Genomic DNA, 21,048 nt, shown 5'->3' on the forward strand with positions numbered 1-21,048 from the left:
ACTGCCTTGTCAGTTTTCTTTATCCTCAGTTGAAGATCTGTTAAACTTTTTGGTTTGCCTTTGGTTGGTAGCCGTTTCACGCTTCCAGTTGCCTCTTTTGATCTCTGCCCTGTTACCTTGGGATTACTTTACAACTATGCCTGCATCTGTCAGGAGACACAGAAGAAGTCTGAGTTCAGTCAACTAAATTGACCTTTTTGCATACACAGCTCAAAAAAATTTCCCAGTAATTTCTGCATGAAGAGGATCTTCGCTGTTTTAGACAAACATCAACTTATTTACCAAAGTATATTCGAAGTTGTAGGATAAAATAATATTTGCTTTTGTTTTGATAAGTGACTTTTTAGTAGTTCCCTTTGGGGCAGCTTCCCTTTTTTCCCTGAGAAAGTAATTTCTCCAGCAACTATTTCCAGTCATTATTCTGCTTTCTGGGAACTGCTGCCAGTTGGTCAGGTTAAATCTACGTCCAGGTTGCTAAATTCTGCATTGAAGACTGGATAGGTGTATGGGGAATGCTCTGATGCTTCCTCTTCACTCATTCTCTGTCCTGGGTGGTTCTGTGTTTTGAAATTTCTTGGTTATGTAAAAAACAAAAATGTCTTCTAAGATTTAGAATATTCTTCAAAATCTGGTGAGCAACTTGCATTGATTAAAAAATAAAAATCCAACCACAAAACAACTGCCCTGGGGTCTTAGCTGCTGTAAAACGTTTGCAATGTTGGTTTCAAACCCCCTGGAGTTCAGGTGTGGTTTAGTTTCCATTTTGTTTCAGGCATTTAATTACTGCTTAAATTTCTAGTGCATTTAAAAATACACAAAAGATGTTTGAATCTCAGACAAGTTTTGTTTCCTGTTTGAAATATGTTGTAGTTTAAGCACCCTTGGGACTATAGGAATTGCTTAGTAACAACAAGAAATTATATTCCACATTTAAACAGTTAATTGTGGAACTATTGGTCTGAATTAACAGGAAATAAATATTACTTGTGCTAATTCAGAAGCAGTTTAAAGAAATCTGAAGAGTTAAAACAGTCACTGGCTGAGTTTTCATGTGTGTGCGTGAGAGAGAGAGAATGAATGAATTCCTACCGGTCATGTACCCAATGCAGACTACTGTTGTCTGTCCACCAGCGAGGAAATGGATTCAGAAAGCATCCAGTGTTCAGAGAAAACAGTAAAGTTTGCAAACTAATCCTATGGAAACCCTCAGTATCAAGTCATAAGGAAGTGTACTTCATTAAAAACAAATATTTTAACTGCCTAGAAGTAGCAGTGGTTATGGCAAACAGGCAGAGATTGCCATGGCTCTATTTAAAAATATTCACAGCTATTGAATGCATCAGGAAAACAATTCTCAAGCGTAGCTGATGAAAGATGAGTTGAAGTATTTATCCTCACGTTGCCTAAAATACAAAAGTTATCTTGTTCTTCTGAGAGAGTTTCTTGTTGCTGACCTTTGAATCGGTGATGTAGATTCAGCTCAGGTAGATTAGGTGTCAGAGGCTAGTTGAACTATGCATACAGTTTTTACAGTTGTCAAATTATGTGTAGTTTTGGGATATTTGAATGTATTCAGCTCTGACAGCTGTGGTGGTATTGTTCTCTTACCGTGTTTGGACAACTTTTCTGAAATGCAAATTTAGAGCATTGCAAAGAAAAGCATTTTAACCAATCATTATTTCTATGCAAGTTACTCTCTGTTCTCTTTTCTGGAAATTTTCCAGTTTTTACAGTACTCTTACTATATTTGTGTAAGCTACTCCTAAAAGTAATGTGTCCTGCTTAAATAATTAAATTCTCGTTTTAAACAGCATCTTTTGTCCTCAAGAAAATACAGAAGAAGCCTTACTGTTGCTGCTTATTAGTGAATCTATGGTAGGTAAAATAGAGCGAATGTGCGTGTTCTGTATGTGTGTGTTTTCCTTGTGTTTTTTTTAAATGAAAATAGAACTTCTTTTGTCATGTCTTTACTTTGACTTGTGTTTCGTTTTCTGTTAGGAAAGCAGGCAGTTACTTCTGAAACTCAAGCTTCTGTTCCTCTGAGCCAGCAAGATGAGGTCTGCAAGTGTTATGAATAGGAGTTTTTCTCCTTTAGCGTGGCTGAGCCCAGCCTCCTCCTAACCATAGGCAGGTGAACGCAAAGCCAGGTCTTTCATTTGGCATCACTTATCAGTATGAACCACTGTTACCCCAGCTGGTTGCCACTCAGACAGACTCAAAATGTAAGTTATTTTTGTTGTACAAACCAAATCAAAGACTACTAGATGAGCATAATAAACATAGACAAAAACTATGTTCGATTATGCATTAAACCTCAGATGTCACTCAGCCTTTGCTACTGGATTTTTTTTTTAATGTCCTCATTCTCTCGATAGGCGATTGCCTTCAGTGGCGTGCTTGTGCCTTTTACCAGCCTTTCATGTTTTCCTCTAGTATGATTTTACTAGTCATTTATCAACTGCCATGTACTGACGTTCCCATACCAGGTCAGTTATATGTTCTTAAATGGCAGAAATGAAAAGCTGAAGCTGGAATTTTTGATGTTTTTCTAACTGGAGGCGTGGAATCTCTAGAATCTGAGGCATCATATAGTAGTCTGTCTGACTGCACATCAATGAGACCTTAGTCTTTTAAGTTCTGTAGGTGGTTCAGATGCTTTCATGCTGTAGCATAATTTCTGTTTTGATACAGTTAAATAGGATCTGAACATATTAGTGAACAATGTCCTATTTGAACTATTTTAAAGTGGCAAACATTTATATTGTAGTGCCAACTACTTTCCTCGTTCCTAGTGAACTGCCTTGTTCATGACAGAATCTGTCACCAGAAAACAACTGAGCAAACATTTCCCTCTATCCCGTGTTGGTTTTGCTGCGGTATATACTTAAGACTGAAAGGGGCCGCCTCTGCCTCTGTAAGGTGCATGAGGAGATATACAGAATTCTGATGTGAACTGTGGTCATGGTGTGAAGTGGAAGGAGTCCCAGTTCTCCAGGATCTGACTACTGATTACTGTATTTGCATGTGTGCTTCCTTGCATATCAGCATTAAGAAGCCAAAAAAACAAATTAAAAGTTCTGCCCTGTTAAGTCTTGTTCCAGGTTACTTACACCTTTTCCTTTGTGAATTAGATCTGCCTAATTGTATCAAATGCTTGTCAATGTAGAGCATATACCCTTAGCAAGCTTTCAATATTTTTTTCTTTATAAGTAAATATTGCAGGTTATCTGAGGCAAAAAAGTTTGTTTTGGGGGTGTATAAAATCTTTTACATGATTGACTTTGGCTAAGTCATTTGTTCAAATTAGTTTTGGAGGAGGGAAAGGGGAAGATCGAGCATAAAAATATTCATCGCTACAAACCTACCTTTCTGAGAGTTGAGAGCTGTTACTTCAGCTTCAGTACATGCTAACTTTCTAGCTGTAGTAGTTATGAAGTAGTATGTGACTTATGATTTTGAAACCAGTATTTGGGGGAAAAATATGAACAGTTACAGAAGATTGAGTAATCATTGGTGTTTTGAGACGGCATTGTGTTATTAAAATAGTATGATCCCTTCCTTGCATTGTCTGTGAATTAGTAAAAACACAGATAAGGTGTCAAGACTTCTGTCCTTCAAGAACTTAAGTAAGTGTTGAAAAACAGAATGAGGATCTGACATAAGTAGCATTTTATATAAGTAAAAGTAATCAAATCACTCTGTATATACCATCCCTAAGTCATACTGCTAGTTTCAGGGAAGTGATGCACTCGAACATTCTAACTTCTTCTTTGGATTAGATCTACTGCGATATATATCCAGAAAATTGAATCTTGCAAGTGGATTACAAAGGCTGCTTTTGTCTTACCTTGAGTTCCCTTAATTTCCGGATTCAGAAAGGATGCTTTGAGTAAGGTTTAAACTGTAGTAGTTACGAAAGAAATGCGCTGGGAAAGATAGTTCTGTGCTTTTCAAGTGTTCTAATTCTCTTATAGGGACATTTCAGAGTACAAAATGTTTCTTTTAGCCACATGACTGCTACTACAGTGTATGGTCATGCCTAATGAGGAAAGTCAGCTGCAACTCTGCCATGACTCTTACTGTAAGATGTCCTTGTATTCTAGCTGCTACACTTGTGCAGACCAGCCTTTCCTTATCTAGACAGGAATGAATAGAAAGGCGGCACCTGAAGGACTGACATCTTCACGTTACAGTGGGTGTACATGTTCCTGTGTGTCAGCTGAGCTGTGGTAACAGAATCACAGAATGATTGAGGTTGGAAGGAACTTCTGGAGGTCATTTTGTCCAACGCCCCTGCTCAAGCAGGGCCACCTGGAGCAGGCTGCATCTGTGTCCAGATGGCTTTTGAATATCTCAAAGGAGGGAAATTCCACAACCTCCCTGGGTAACCTGTAGCAGTGCTTAGTCACCCTTACAGTAAAAAAAGTGTTTCCTGATGGTAAGCCTTTCCTTATAGATGAGATCGTGTTCATTTGTTGGACTGTCTCCAGAAGGTTCATATATCTCTTGTACTGGGGAGCTCAGAACTGGACCTAGTACAGCACATGTGGCCTCACTAATGCTGAATAGAGGGGAAGGATCACATCCCTCAGCCTGCTGGGAACACCCCTGCTCATGCAGCTTGGGATACCACTAGCCGCCTTTGCAGCAAGGGCACATTGCTGGCTCCTGTTCAACTTGGTGTCCACCAGATCCCCAGTTCCTTTCCTGCCAAGCTGCTTTCCAGCTGGGTGGCCCCAGCATTTACTGGTGCCTGAGGTTGTTCCTTCACAGGTGCAGGACTTTGCATTTCCAAGGCTTTCTTTAAGCCTTTGAATGACCTTCCTGTCAGCTCATTCCTCCATCCTGTTGAGGTCCCTCTGGGTGGCAGCGTAGCCCTTTGGCAAATCAGTTCCTCCTCCTAGTTCTGTATCATCAGCAAACTTGCTGAGGGTACACTCTGCCCCATCATCCAGATCATTAATAAAGACTTTGAACAGGATCAAGCCCAGTATCAATCTCTGGGATACACCACTAGTTACTGGCCTCCAACTAGACTTTGTTTCACTGATAACCACCTCCTGGGGTCAGCCTTATGTGCTGTTCTTAGCCAGTGGTAGAATGGCTGGGCATATCCTTTCTTCCACTGCGGGTGAACTAAATCATATACTGCTCGCATTTGCCTTAGGCTTAAAGTGTGTATAGGGTAAGTGTGGCCAGCTGACACATGGTAGTTTAACTAATTGTTACTTTCTTGTGTCTGAGACCATGGCAGTTCTGCAACACTGAGCACTTAAGTTTGTACATACATTCAGTTTTATAATTATTCCGAAGATTATTGTTCAAATATATAAGACATTTTTAATACTTACAAGGCATCCTCTCCTATAATACTGCTTTGGCATTGTCAGCCTTTCCGCCCCCCCCCCCCCCCCCAAGAAGTACTAGTTCATGGCTTGTTCTGTACTTGCGAGGAACTGAGTCAAATAGTGATTAAATGTGGAGTTAAAAAGGAAGAAGTTCTTGAAGCTGGCTAAATATTTATGTAATGTAGAAAGGAAAAGCCAAGGAATTCTTGATCAAAAGAAAGCAAAATGTCTGTTTTGGGGTATGTGTGCAGGGATGTGTGTTTTCAAACCAAGCAGTGGATTATTCAGTTGATAATTCCTGAAATATCTGTGCATTTTACGTTACATGTATCTCTCTGAAAATTTCTTCCAGTATTAAATTATTCTGATTTTAAAGATGTATTGAGTATGTTTAGAGATTAAAATGTTACCCTGTTAAAGCAGAGAAACAATTTATAACCCTTTAATGTGTGTCATTCCTTGCCTCCGAAAAAGGGTGAAATAAGCTACCCATTAAAATTTAATGTATTTAAGTAAATTTATTAGGGGGGCCATGCCCTGTGTAATTAAAAAAAGAAAAGGAGGGAGGAGGAAAGAGAAGGATCTTTAACTTCTGACTTCAAACTACCAGATACACTAGCGCTTGTACCAATGGGAATATTAAACATCAAGAAATCTAGAAATAGATAAGATATCAAGCTAAGGTATTTTCAGAGGCTTGATGGTATAGTGGGAGAAGTACTGGGTAGTTCAATATAGATGGTCTTAGCTACTGGGAGATCCGAATTTGATCCTTTGCTCTTTAACAAGATTTCTCTATGAACATGCTCAATTCATTCAACCCAGGTCTAGCTCAGCTTGCTTCCTTCTCGAAAGGAAAAGTTTAATTAAGGAATTAGGTTTGCAACGTGCCTTTCACAAAACAGGATTGAAAGTACAAAGCCGTACTGCAAAGATGGCCTGATTCCAAACCTGTGCTCAGAACTAGGGATAGTTTTTCCTTCTCACTGGTAACTCCTGACGGTGAGTGTGTGGCTGTCCTGGGCAGGGGACAGCTCACAAGCGAGAGAATAGTGTCATAACGTTAGGAAGAGAAAAGAAATAGCTTACCTTATTTTACAAAAGCTGGAATAGAGGATTTGAAGATGCTTCTAGTGTGTTTCACTAGCATACAAAAAAATAAAATTCATTTTTAAAAGATGAATATACATTATATGGAAAAAAAAACCCAAAACCTTATTTGGTTTCTGAGAACTCTTCAGTAATTTTAAATACATTACCTAATATATGTAATAAGAATCAAGTAATTAAAAATAGATCCGTGTAGAAACATAAATCTTGCCACTAATGTATAAAATTGGTGATTTTTGCTGTCTGTAAATCAGTAGCAGAATACTATCTCTCTGTATGTCCTATATCAACTGCTGACTGTCAATCTGAATAGAACAGTAGTTACTTGAGAAAAAATATAGTTTGGATTACAATGACTGATTCTGTTTCTTTTTTCCTGGTATGTTGCAGGCTAACCGTGATGCTGTACTGAGCAGAATACCAGAACACAAAAACGACCGTATCATCAGTTTGCAAAGCGCATCTGTAGTCTACGATTTACTTACTATAGCCTTGGGAAGAAGAGGCCAATATGAAATGCTCTCAGAGGTTTGTCAATAATAGTGAATTATCAACTGTGTCTTTGTTGCATATTTCTGTTAATCATATTAATTATGGTAGTACTTAAAGGCTAAACAAATATAGGACACTGTCATTCTGACTACTGTATAAATACAGCAGGCAGCTTACACCCCAAACAGTTTACTGTCTAAATTTATACAAGTGACTTCAGGTGGTCAAGCACAGAAATTGTGTGAAAGTGTGGTAAGTGTTTAATGGCGCAGAAAATCATGTGGGTTTTAGGTGGGGAGGCATGGATCTGCTTAAAAGGATACACATTAAATGGAGACAGCAGGAGGAACAGCAAAAGATTAAAGTTGTGGATATAAATGATAGATATAAATACCTAGGAAAAGGATTTTTGTTGTTTTATTTCAAAAGAAAACTTTCTTTTACACCTCATGATATTTGGAGTGCTCCAAAGTCCCTGGAGTTTGTACAATGGCTTTGAAGTTAACGAAACAGAAATGTATTACTCTTTCAGGTCTGTAGGAGAGTGGGTTCTCTATCTTAAATGTCTTGTCTTTGATTATGCAACTTGCATGTGTTTTGTTACATTGTGGCAACTTACTTCTTCAGGAGTTTTTCAGGTATCATTAACAGTTTTATACCTGAGAAACAACTACAGCTCTTTGGGCAGAGCGAATCTCTCTGCTGCTCAAAGCAGCGCTCACCCAGCAGCAGGAGACTGTTGCTGACCATGATTAATTGTTGGTATCCAGAAGGAATACTTCAGCGTGTGTGGTAGGAAGGCATAGATTTGCTGAGAAATGGTTTCTGTCTACCAGAATAGAGGACTTTTATTAAGATAAAAATGAAAAAAAACCAAGAAGCCCCAGTTCTTCTCTGGTGTATGTTGATAGTCACTCTTTAATCTGCATCTCCTGTGATGTTAAGCTCTGAATTTGTGTCGTTGTCTTCTTGAAAGTACTTCATAGCTGCAAGTTGTGCATACAAGTCAGTTTTAATCAGTACAATAGAAAGGCTTCTGAGACGTGTGAACGCTCATATAGGACTGTCACCCTACAACATAATCTAATCAGGAATATTTCCTTGTACTTGCCACTTACAGGCACTATCACCTTCATGGAGTTTTAGACGGTTGCACCAAAGCTGCAAGAGATGACTCTGTTTATACTTTAGTCTAAAACTTTTTAAAGGATAGACATCGATAAGTATTGTAAAAAACCAAACCAAAACAACCCACAAACCCAACAAAACTCAAAACAAACTTGAAAAGGTAACTCTGATTTCTTTTTTTCTTTAAAACAGCTGGCAACCTTTCCTTTTTATATACTAGCCTGGCAACTAGGCAGTAGTATAGCCCTGGGTTCCAATTCTGATTCTTTCGTCTGTTGTGTTTTGTTTGGTTTTTTTTGCTGTGGGGTTTTTGTCTTTTTTTTTTTTCTTTTTTTAAATGTTAAACCACCATTATATTAACAGGAATATCACAAGTTCCTGGTATTCCTCTACTGTCTTCTTTGGGACACTTTGGGTAGTATTTCTGTCACAATACTTGCAACTTCTTGTTTGCAGTTCTTCTCGCCTTTCTTACTACAGAAGTTTTTTGGTTTCATCAGGAAAGCTAGAGGTGTCTCTCTTCTTAGCCATGTATCTTGAAGTCTAGAACATTACCCTTAAGGGTGGGAGGAAAGTCTTGTAGTCACTTCCCATGGAAAAGAGCACAGAGCTTACTTCCCTCACTGCTTGTGTGACTGGTTTAGCCCCTGTAGCTGACAGATGAGTACCACTACCTGTTCCTTTTCCTTCTGTGTTTTGAGCACAGCAGAACGTTCTAACTAATGGAAGATGTTTTAACTGGGCTTAGATCTTTGATTTCAGTGCTTCTTACAAGTTGCTTGTGCAGGTGGTGATGTTGGTTACAGACAAAAGCAGAACCACATGTATCTAGAAAGTTAAAGAGCCTCCATGTTTGACCAGCTTCTTAGTTGAGGGATTTTAGCCACTGCCTTGGGCTTTGTCACCTGAAGTCTACTTAAGAATTGTTTTAAGGCCTTTTCTTATTCTTTTTTAATCTGGGTCTAGCATCTTTGTCGTTCTATTCCATCAAAACTGTATGTATGTTCTTCTGAAATGTTCTCTTTGAAAAATAGAAAATAATTCTTATATGTTTGAAAAATTATTTTCAATACAGATTAATTAAAATGTATTTATTATATGTCCATGAATTATCTATTCTGAACATGAAAAAAATCATCTTATGAAGACCTGGTATAATAGACAATACTTATTTTAGCATACAGATACTCTAGATATACAGCTGCAGCAGGAGCTTATCAGGAAATGGTCAGAATAGCTTACTTGTTCCAGTTCTTGTCATCCAAAGCACCACAGGAAACATAGACTTCAAGAAAGCTCTTACAGTTTTGTAAGTGGTTAGAGGATATCTGCCCTCAAATCCTGCAACCCATAGTCTGAAAGTTTTATAATTTAAAGTACTACAATAAACACAAATTCAGAAATGTAAAAACATTCTATTCAGTTATATAATAGGCATATAATTTTTTGCTGGCTTCGTTCTCTGTGCGCTAATTATGATTGCTCTAGTGCAGCTGTTGTAGCTTTAAGTCAGAAAGCACCATTATTCTAACTGTGGAAATGGTATTCACCCACCAGTTCCGATATCTTGCTATCAACTTCTGGTTTACTATAGCTTATTGCTTACAGAAGTAGTTAGTTGTGGTATAAGAACATGAAGTGATAAAAAAAATCTATCTCATCCTTGTTAATCTGTTCTCATGCTGAGTCATGTTCTTAACTGAAAAGGTCTCATTTCTTTACGGAGTTTGTATACAATGGGCTTTCAATTTCTTACGCCTTCTTCAACTAGATCAAAGAACTTTCTACTGTCATAATCCTTTCCTAAACAAAAGTACTCTGCTTGTCATCAAGTTGGTTTTTAAGCTTTGTAGGATATGACATACTGAGCTTATCAATGTCCTACTAGGAGAGATGTTTTCCAGACAAGAAATTTTCCTAGATACTCATCTTTCTACTCTCTAACTTCAAGCATATGCTTTTCAGGAGAAGACCACAGGGCTACGCAACAAAATGCAGTAATGGAATCAACATTACCAGTCCATATAGTGATTTGTGATTTTTTACAAGGCAATATCAACAGTTGCATTTCTGCCTTTCAGGAGAGGGATTGTCCTGAATGTGTATGCAATTAGTTAAGTCAATTGCTATTATCCTGAACATTGTCTTAACCTGCAGTTTTCCAGGGTACTATTGCTTGTTATGTATTTCTGGTTGATTTCTTGATGCAGCCTGTTGCTCTTCTTGCAGCCTGCAGCCTGTTACTTGGTTCAGAAGAACCCACTTTATAAGATGTTCATGTTGTTGCCTAGGTCATAGGCGCATATATGCACGTATATCCCTCATGCCTGCACATGCTAACCACCAGTTCTGTAATCTTATGAAGAAAAAAACCTCATGCAACTTGTCACGTTTCATGCTGAATGAAGCCAAGTAAATAGAACTAGAAGTTAAGGAAATGGTAGTAAATAGATCATTAGTACGTTGAAACTCAGGCCTTTTAGAATAATCTACAGTTGCATCCTGTGTCCCTATACTTACAAAATTATAAAAACCGAAAGTATCAATTTCTCCAACTTCTTTATTTTCTGCCAGTTAGAACTGGCAATTAATTTTTAATTAAGCAAGGCCGAGAAGATAAGATTTTTATTTTACTAGTTGTGAACAAGTACCTCTGTATAATTAATGCATATATGTATGAATATGTAAAAATGGGAGAAGGAAGTATGATTAGGCAGCCTAAAAAGTTATAAACATATTTTGACTTCAAGTATTAAAGTTTCCATGCACCACTTGTTTGTGTGAATCTCTGGGATTATACAGCTGCTGTAGTTCAGCGTTCTGGACGAAGTGCTGGAATTACTTAAATCATATATAAAACACTGGTATCAAAACAGGTAGAGTGAATTGCATTTGAAAGTGTATTTGAAAAGATAAGCCTGAATTAATTTTCCTTTATTTCGAGGCACTCAGGTTAGCACCACAGCTGTACTGATTGCTGGGGAGGGAAAGAGGGATTTGGCAACTTTTGTTTTCTGCCAAATTCATGGAGGGAGATGGAGGAATGTGCCTTGCCTAGGCACTTCTACAAAGTATCCAAAGCTGTAGGAGAAGACATCACTATTAACTTGGTTATTTGTCTCTTGCTGTGATCTTTTTGTTTCCACTGATGGAAAGCAAGCCCAATGGGAAAATAAATCCTGTGTTGGTTTTCTTAATAGACATTTAATTAACTTACTACCCATACAATCTGATGATGAACTCTTAAAACAGTATTAGAAAGAATTTGGTTTTAGAAAATCAATTCCTTTATAGTAATTTAATAAAAAAACCTACTCAGTAATAGTCTTGATACTGGACATTGTGTGGTAGGAAAAATTCTAGCCTACATTACTCATATGTAGCAAATAATGTGCTTCTCGTATTTGTTTTGTTTCATCCTCAGGGCTGTTCTTTGCTTCCGGTTCTGTTAAAGTGTGTGAACATGCTACACACCTGGCTGTGCTTTCTGTAACGTTAAGGCTGAGCTTGAACGTGAAAAATAATTCATGGTATTACAGTTTAGCATATACGCTGTAGCTATCAGAGCAGAAAAGATGCTTCATGTAATTGGACTCTGCAGACTAGAAAGTTAATTGCTAAATCAGTTCAGTCCAGAAAAGTGTTGCACCTTTTGACTCTCTGGAGCTGTCCTGATTAGGAAAAATGAGCATAACAAAACAAAATAATTCTTATTCACAGTATGAATAATGAATGATATGAAACGTTCAAAATTAGCTTATAATGCTAAATGCTAATTTAATATGTTTAATCTCAGTATAGTAATAATGACTTTCCTTTTGGCATTCTGTTGTTAAATGGAAAATCTCAGCAGAATATCGAGTGTGAAGTTAAAATATTAAAAATAAAAATAATACTGTCAGGTTAACCTTCCCCACCTGCTCTTTTAAGTGGTGCCATTGCTTGCTAAGTATTCACAATTTAGGAAGAGTGTGTGTACGATTTTCCCTTCCACTTAAGACTTACCTCCTGCCTTTTGCGGCTGGTACCTTGAGTAAGCTAATATTTATCATTCCTTCTTTCAGACCAAATAGGACAGTACCAGCAGGGTACTATTTAAACAAACGCAATAAATGGGAAATCAGTTTTCTGTTCAATTCTTTTTTTCCACATAGAATCTGGCAGCTGTTTTCACGTAATTTATTTGACTGATTTAAATTTTTAATTACGTGTATTTCAGGTATGAGTCTATTGGAAAACTTTTATACTGGTATATCTTCTTAATAATTGAAGAATGTGCCCTTAAATAACTATTTTCCCCCCAAAATTAGTGTTTAGAAAGAGCCATGAAGTTTGCGTTTGAAGAGTTCCATCTCTGGTATCAATTTGCATTGTCCTTGATGGCTGCGGGAAAAGTAAGTCTCAATTTTTTTATGTAGTTCTTCTCTTGATGGCTTTCAATAACAACATTTCGCACTTCCGTAATTTTCATCCGTAGTGTTTTTGAAAATAATTCTAATCCTTAAATCAGCTAAGTACACTGTACTCCTGAATTTATGCCTAATGCTGGTATTTCGATAGTTTCTAACTCAGGGAGACTGGAAGGTGATGGTAAGAACTATCTTGCCAAGAAGCTTAAGCTAAGCTAATTGAATGTAACTATTGAATTATACCAGATCATGTGATCCAGTAACAACTTGTTTAAGTGCTGTTTTGATGAATAGATTTTACACTTAGGTACAAATTAATGCTGATTCATGATGCTCTTTCCTTTTTTTCTTTTCTTTGGGAATTTCTGACTGTGTCTTTTTAATATTACTGTCTTTGAGACTGTGTATTCTGCAATTAAAGTGAGATGGATTTTTTTTTTTTTATTTTATATAACCTAGGAACTTGTGTTATCAGTTGCAATCTTCTATTTTCAGTTCTTTTTGCTTTTCCCTGTCATGTCATGGAAAATAAATCATATTCGTTATGTAATGTAAATAACACTCATTTTCTAAAAGATCATTCTTGATGGGGGTAATTTGCTTATCTTCAGTATGGGGGAAAGGAATGATTTGTATTTTCTTTAGAACATTGGTTTAGAATTTAGAACATTTCTTTAGCACATTGGTTCTGAAGAGGCTTGATTCTTCTTCCCATTCTCTGTTTACTTTGAGTTATCTTCTAATCTGTGATTGGATTGGAGGCAAGTGAATTAAAAAAAGAGGAGCAGTGCCAATCTGTTATGCAGTCTTATACTAGAGCTTTTCCTAAGTGCTGTTGTAATTCCCAAAGACCACTAAAACACTGCTTGTTCTGAAGACTCTCCTATTCCTGCTCTTTCAGTTGCCTGGCTCAAATGTTGTGAGCTTACGGGCCTGGCAAAGTTTTAAATGCATCTCACAACTGTTTTCTGAGTCACGTAATGTCAGAATTACGTTCTGTGCAAATGTTTTGCGGGGGACACTTAATGATAGTTCATAGGGGTTAAATAACAACAGCGGTGCCTACAGTCTTGCGTTTCACTTGCATGAGGAGTTGTGGCAACTTGTCAACAAAATGTTTAGTAATGCCTCCTTCGCGTGGGAAAAATAAAGTAAATGATGGAAATAGGAATCTTCTATTTGTTAAACGTATTTATGCTTTTATTAATTTCAATGGAAAATGTTTTTAACAGTCTGCTCGAGCTGTTAAGGTCTTGAAGGAATGTATACGTTTGAAGCCAGATGATGCAACTATTCCACTCCTTGCTGCAAAGCTCTGTATGGGATCTCTCCACTGGGTAAGCTTTGCCACTCCTTGTCTTTTCAGCAAGAGCTGTGCTAAAATGCAACAAAATCTTGGTTTAGGGATGTAGCATATGCTTTTGCACAGTGACTGCATCCACTTGGTCATCTCTAAAAATACAGCACAGATGCGTTTATGCACATGTACTTCCCTGTTTGCATGCCTAATTTAAAATGTTTGACAGCAGTGGTTACGTTTATCAAGGTAGCATACCTTGATACAGATCTAAGACATAGCTAAAAATTTATTAGAAACTGAAACATTGTTGGCGTACAGAGATTAAAAATGCAGTTTAGACTTCTGTTTCCTCTGTGCAAAAGAAAAATAACTGCGGAATGAGACACATCTCTTAAATATAAGAGACTCTTCTGGTGACACCGTGTTTGCAGGCAGCTGGGGTTTATAAGTTCCTAGTAGGGATAGTGTCTTTTTAAAAACTGTTACTTTAGTTGTATTTTAGATACACCAATTTCAAAGTTTATCTGTACAAAAAACATTAAGGTGATCGAAGATCATCATGTAGTTTTCAAGATATATGTGTAATGAGTACAGAGTAATATGAGACACGTGTAATGAGGAGAATGAGGATATTTTTGAAAGGATGAAAAGAGGAGGGAAAAGTCACAGTCAGAAACTGAGAAAATAGCGCAGTAGCAGAAACATGACTGTTGAGGCTGACAAAAATACAGTCTTAATAATTAACATAGATACTGGTTCTGTAAATTGTTCCCTATGGATTGACTCCATATGGAGTAGCTTACTGAACTTAGCATTTACATTTACTGCAATCGATTCAAATGTTGCTTCTTTTTTTTTTCTTTCTAGGTTTTTAAATAATGTGCTAGCATGGATGTGCAGTTAAACCTTGATCTTTTACATGTTTTCTTTATTTATGAGTTTGTATACATTCAGCAATACTCTATGTGATGCAGAGTTCTGCATGGCTATACTTTTTTTTTTTCAGGGTTGGAGACACAGTTCTTGTAATTGATTTTCCTAAAGAAATAGTTTATGGGGCAAGAACTCTATTTGAGAAACGCAAAAATGGTAGATCATGGAATAGTTTGGTTGGAAGGGACCTTTGAGGGTCATCTAGTCCAGCCTCCCCTGCAGCGAGCAGGGACATCTTCAACTAGATCAAGTTGCTCAGAGCCCCATCCAACCTGACCTTGAATTTTTCCAGGAATGAGGCATCTGCCACCTCTCAGGGCAACCTGTTCCAGTGTTTTACCACCCTCATCATAAAAAAAATTTCTTCCTTATATCTAGTCTAAATCTACCCTCTCTTAGTTTAAAGCCATTACCCCTTGTCCTATTGCAACAGGCCTTGCTAAAAAGTTTGTTTCTTATTAGCCCCCTTACAGTAATGAAAGGCTGCGTAAGGTCTCCTTGGAGTCCTCTCTTCTCCAGGCTGAGCAACCCCAGCTCTCTCAGCCTGTCCTCCCAGGAGAGATGTTCCATCCCTCTGATCTTTTTTTGTGGCCCTCCTCTGGACCTGCTCCAACAGGTCCATGTCTTTCCTGTGCTCCTCTGGAGCTCTCAAGCTCCAGAGCTGGATGCAGTACTGGATGCAGGTGGAGTTTCACCAGAGCAGAGTAGAGGGGGAGGATGACCTCCCTCAACCTGCTGGCCACACTTCTTTTGATGCAGCCCAGGATACACTTGGCTTTCTGGGCTGTGAGCGCCCATTGTTGGCTCCTGTCCAACTTTTCATCCACCAGTACGCCCAACTCCTTCTCGTCAGGGCTGCTCTCAATCCCTTCATCCTCCAGCCTGTATTGATACCAGGGATTGCCCCGACCCAGGTACAGGACTCTGCACCTGGCCTTGTTGAACCTTATGAGATTCACACAGGCCCACATCTTGAGCTTGTCCAGGTCCCTCTGGATGGCATCCCATCCCTCAACCACACCACACAGCTTGGTGTCGTCTGCAAACTTGCTGACGGTGCACTTGATCACACTGTCTGTGTCATTACTGAAGATATTAAACAGTACTGGACTCCTAAGGGAGACCACTTGTCACCGATCTCCATCTGGACATTGAGCCATTTGGAGTGAAGGATGTTGTGGGGGACTGTGTCAAAGGCCTTATAGAAGTCCAGACAGATGACATCCGTAGCTCTTTCCTTGTCCACTGATGTAGTCACTCCATCATAGAAGGTGACTAAATTGGTGAGGCAAGACTTGCCCTTGGTGAAGCTATTCTTTACCAGGTGGCATATATGGACCAGAAATGCCTTTTGTATTTAAAAAAAAGAAAAAAGGCAGAACCAGAACTACAGTAAGTTTGAAATGATCTGTGTATTATGTACCAGAGTTTCTCTCAACTGTAGGAACGGGTGCTTCAGCTTAAAATCTGCGTTCTTTACTTAGCGTTTAGCAGGAAAACTAAGTCTAATGAAAACCAAAATAGTCCTTTAAAGCAATCATGGCTGAGATTTCACCAGACTCAGTGTGCATAATACAGTTGCTGTGCATTCTTCTTGTTATAATCTAAGATTTAGCTAGTTTTAGACTTACATGGATGTTTTATAATATTTTCAGTTGGAAGAAGCTGAAGGATTTGCCAAAACAGTTGTTGATCTTGGGGACAAAACATCAGAGTTCAAAGCAAAAGGCTACTTGGCACTGGGATTGACTTACAGTCTGCAGGCTACTGATGGTAAGATAAGAATACACATTTACATTTGCAGATTCCCATGTTGTCTAAAAAAGGATACCCAGTGGAATGCTAGACATAAAATTAAAGCTTCTGTGTGCAATCATTTTTTCAGTCAATGCATTAAAACTTCTTCAGTGAGCGTGTGGAATGAAACCTCTTGATCTTGCATATCACTGATTAAATATATCCTTTTTAGCATCTTTGCGAGGGATGCAAGAGGTCTTGCAGAGAAAGGCTCTTCTTGCATTTCAGAGGTGAGTGGGTGTTAATCTTTTCATTTCATTCTGTTGTACATAGTGAAAAGCTTTTATTATGTGTTGAAAAGAGGGACTTGTAAAAGACTGTGTAATGAGGATTTCAGCTCTGGGAGTCTCGCTTTATGAGTACGGAATGTATTTCTTCAGCATTTACTTCATCATCTTCTGTCAGAAAAATCTAAATTGATTTCTAAGGATTTCCTTTTATTTCATTTTAAAGACATTTGTGTTGCTCTCCAGTAAAAAATATTTGCTCAAAGGAGTATTCTGTTCTGATCTAGAAGGGAAGATCGTATGATGCAAGGTTTCAAGTTATGGCTCAATGTGATAGTGTTTCCAGAAGAGTTGGGCACTGATCAGATTGTATAGGAGGCTTTTGCAATTATCTTTGTAGAGGTAGAGCAATAATTGAGTCCCTGCTGCTGTGGATGAGGGGCAAAATGCAGGTAGTAACCTAGGGGGAAAGAAAAAACTCTTATCTTGAGTTTTAACAGCATAGGCAGTGACAATGCAAGTGCCCCGTCGTCCAAGTTCCTTACACAGAAGTAGTACTGTTGGGGATGCCAGTAGTTCATTCGCAAGGATTTGACTTTGCAAATGAAGTGACAATAAACAGGTGAATGAGAACATCTCTACCCTAATTATAGAAGAAACAAATATTGATGGCAAAGCTGGCGGAAGTGCTGCAGCCTCTAAAGATATCTCTTTTTACGTTTACATACCCTTGAAAACCCTGCTTCAGTGAGATAGGCCCAAATGCTTCAGGGAAACAGATTTGTGCGTCAATGAATTTGTGCATTTGTGAATATGAAATCTCAGATTTTTGTTGGTGAGTTTGTATCTGAGGGGAGAGGGTTGAAAAAGTGTTTTGCAGGTAACTTTAGAGTGAGGCTGTTCTGTATTGTTCCTTCCTTTTTCTGTTTTATCTTAACTACTCCTCTGTACGTAAATATGTTTCAGCATATCTTTGCTCTTCCTGTTCCTTAGTGGTTTGAATAGTTTTTATTACTTCAGCGTTCTTTCTCCATGTTGAAACTGAATTTTCTGCCTCCTCCTTTGTACCTCAGTTCCTCACCCATCCCTCTTACCACTGACTTTAATCATCACTGTTTCAAAAATACTGTGCTAACCATTTCTCGCCATTTCTACCCATTCACTATTTTTGAGGTTCTAATAGTGAATTGCTTTCTTCTGCTGATTCTTTGAAACAGCAAGGGATGAAATGAACCATAGCCTGAAGCTAATCCATTCTAGTTCAGCACCTGTTGACTTTACCTTCCAGTTTAGTATAGCGATTCCCAAAATTCTGAGTCATTCCCTGCTATCGCTCTGTCTGGAAAATTTCCATTTTCTAAGGTTTGAGGTTGTGCAGCATTTTGACCACCCATAAATATGAGGATGCTTTTATAGGTAACATAATTACTGTAGTAATGTCTTATTAGGTTGCTCTAGAAAAAGAATAGGTGGTTTGAGTTAAAAGAGAATAAGCAATACACAGTAGGTTGAGAGAACTATTTTTCAAATTATATTCAGCTTGTCATCACTGCTAAATTACTCTTTCACGGTCTATTCAAATATTGTTGCTTGGTTGTGTGTTATGTCGTCTTTCGCCCAGGAACTTTTCTGTTTCATTCTCTACAGCTGAACAATAACTCTCTTGATACCTTCTTAACTGTTCCGTTTCAAAGACTTCCTAGCAGTGAATAAGTGCCAGCTGAAATCTGAAACCATATCTAGCATCTCTTCAGCGAACCATTATAGATGTCCTTTAGCTTTATACATTGAGCGTAACTTCAGTTTTGTAGTGATACGGAGCTTTGAAACATTTGTGCTAACTAGCAGAATATAAATTTATACACAGAAAGTCTTGGGAACATGAGGGTTAATTGTCATCTGCTTTCTATGCATCTTTCTGATGCTTTGGGGTTTTCTTTGTTCTTTTCTTCTAGAAAACCTCCTAGAAACAACATTTTGTATTTTTAAGTGCATGTTCCAGGGTATTGATGTTAAGTTATATATTCATCTTTTCTGCTGGCCTTTCTCAGATTGAACTTGTACACAGGCTTTTAATTAAAGAATCAGAGGTCTTAGTAATGTGCAGGGAATATGTTTTAAGAACTCTAGTAGTTAGTGATATTGCTGATGTGAGTAGCTTGGGCTCCACGCAGAATCTTGAGTAGAGTGGTTTGGCCCTCGAAGAGAACAGAGTTTCTGCATCTCACAAATGCCATAGCTACCTTCTAAGAGAAAGGGGAAAAGCATGTTTTGAAAGGTGGTTTTTCTGCATATTAACGTTTCCCCACTTGTGTTCATAGAGAGACTCACACCTGCTAGTTCAGCTGTGCTGGAAATACACTTCAATATGGTTGATAATGTTGCTGGTTCCTTGTGTTGATAATGTAGGTATAGGATCTTACCAAAAATTTGTTAACACAGAGAGTATGCTGTGCTCAGCGTACCAGAGTCATGCCCATTTTCTCTTCCCACATCTTAAAAATAAATGTTTTCTGGGAGGTGGAAGTTGAAATTCTCCATTCATCTCCTACACAGTTTATAAAGCCAGCAGCTGGACTGGACTCAGTATTTTGATGTGCCAAGTTTGTTTTGGTTTGGGTGTTTTTTGCAGTTTTTTTAATCACTTACCTATGAGACCAATTCCTGAAGAAATAGAGGCCCTGAAGAAATACAGTTATTTTTGGACCTTTGCCTATGCCAGATTTCAAGACTACTAGTTTGTGATAGTGGCTATTTGAGAAGATGCTTGTTTCCACCTTAACACAGTGCTGATGGGGTGTTTGTTTCACTAACTTTTTTTTTTTTTTTTCTTGGAAGACTTTCAGTGCTTTTCCTGTGGTTGGTGTGAATTGGATTTTTCACAGAACTCACCAAATGGTTTATAGATAGTAACAGCTTTATTCTTTCACTAGCTGAAGCTTGGGTGACTGAACAAATACTCTTTAAATTAAAATCTCTTGTTCTCCCTTAGTTTTGCTTAATTTGTGTACTTAGATTTAAAAAAGGACTGGGCCTGGACCCTGTTAGGCATTATATTTGACTCTAGGTAAATTAACCTTTATTTAACAGTAGAGTTAAAATATGAAACTGTCCCGTAATGACTTAAACTGCTTTGATACATCTTGGGTGTAGTTGCTAAACCAATAGAGCTGTCTCTTTGGACTTGGGAAGACAGAAATGCAAAAATTGGAAGGAGAAGTTTCCCGTTGTGGTTGTAATGGCTTAAAGGTCAGTTTTCTTCCTCTCTTCTGATGGGGACGACTCATTAGATATTCCAAAGATTATTATTACTCATCCTATTTCTAAATGAGCCTCCATTAAAAGGATGCAACAAATATAAAGAAAAAATAATAGTTCCAGGCTTGTTGCCCAGCATTTACTAAACACATACAGCCATAATTTTTTTTCTTTTTGTCTTTATGCTCAGGCATCCCCCCCCAAAAAAACCTTATCTTTCAGCAGAAAGATTGTATAATGGGGGAAAATAGTAGAGTGTATTACAAGAACATCTTCTGTAGGATAAGCATTAAAATTAATAAGACAAAATGTGTGCATTTGACCAAAACGTTAAGAGCAAACAAACACAGTTTCCAAAAAAGGTGGAAAAAAGTTACTTCTTTGTTTTAGTAATTGGGGTTACTTGCAACAGTGGTAGTTACAAATACTTTGAGAGTGAATAATCACAAAATGCTGCTGCTATTGGGCAGCTCAGCATTTTTGTGGACAGAAGTTATAAATACAAGATGACCAGCATAAACTTTGTTATCTGAACTTCAAACATGGGTTTGTGATGAGTCAGATTTTGTGCTGCCTTTTACTATAATGCTGTTATAAAGAAGCTGTCCATCCTAGATTTCTTTTATATTGCTACATAGCAAGCTGCTCTGCTAACTTAATCTCAAAGCAAGTCAAAGCAAGAAGTAACTGGCTTCCTAAGAGGCTTAGTACGCTGGACTGAAAATGTGCTTAAACTTTGGGAGTCTGAAGAATAAACAAAACTCTGATGTGCTTTGCCTCTACTCTTCTGTGCCTCAGAACCATCCTGGCCAGGGTCGGTGTGATTGCACGGGTACTTCTCGTGCAGATGACATAATTCTTCTCATTGAGGTCATGTCGCTTTGGGGTATTTTTTTTTTTTTCCTCTTTCTGTAAGAAAACTCTGCTTAATGAATTTTTCTTATAACTGTTCTTAGGTAATTACATCTAGTGCTTGTTTAGGAATATATTTTAATTGAAGAATCATTTTGTGGTGCTCATTTTTAAGATTTATACTGAAATTACAT

The 21,048-nt window shown here is 37.9% G+C and overlaps 1 protein-coding gene across 7 annotated transcripts in view; it reads left to right on the forward strand.

The window, feature by feature from the left end:
* TTC7B (tetratricopeptide repeat domain 7B) overlaps positions 1 to 21,048 on the forward strand; it is a 152,415-nt gene that overhangs the window by 58,414 nt on the left and 72,953 nt on the right. For all 7 annotated transcript variants that reach the window (XM_054198205.1, XM_054198198.1, XM_054198202.1 and 4 more), the window contains 6 exons: positions 1,812 to 1,875; positions 6,849 to 6,986; positions 12,389 to 12,472; positions 13,720 to 13,824; positions 16,376 to 16,493; positions 16,690 to 16,747. In XM_054198205.1, the coding sequence (XP_054054180.1) occupies positions 1,812 to 1,875; positions 6,849 to 6,986; positions 12,389 to 12,472; positions 13,720 to 13,824; positions 16,376 to 16,493; positions 16,690 to 16,747 (567 nt within the window). The remainder of the gene's footprint in view (positions 1 to 1,811; positions 1,876 to 6,848; positions 6,987 to 12,388; positions 12,473 to 13,719; positions 13,825 to 16,375; positions 16,494 to 16,689; positions 16,748 to 21,048) is intronic.

The sequence above is a fragment of the Rissa tridactyla genome, chromosome 4 (assembly GCF_028500815.1).
Source record: "Rissa tridactyla isolate bRisTri1 chromosome 4, bRisTri1.patW.cur.20221130, whole genome shotgun sequence".
Classification (NCBI taxonomy): Eukaryota; Metazoa; Chordata; class Aves; order Charadriiformes; family Laridae; genus Rissa; species Rissa tridactyla.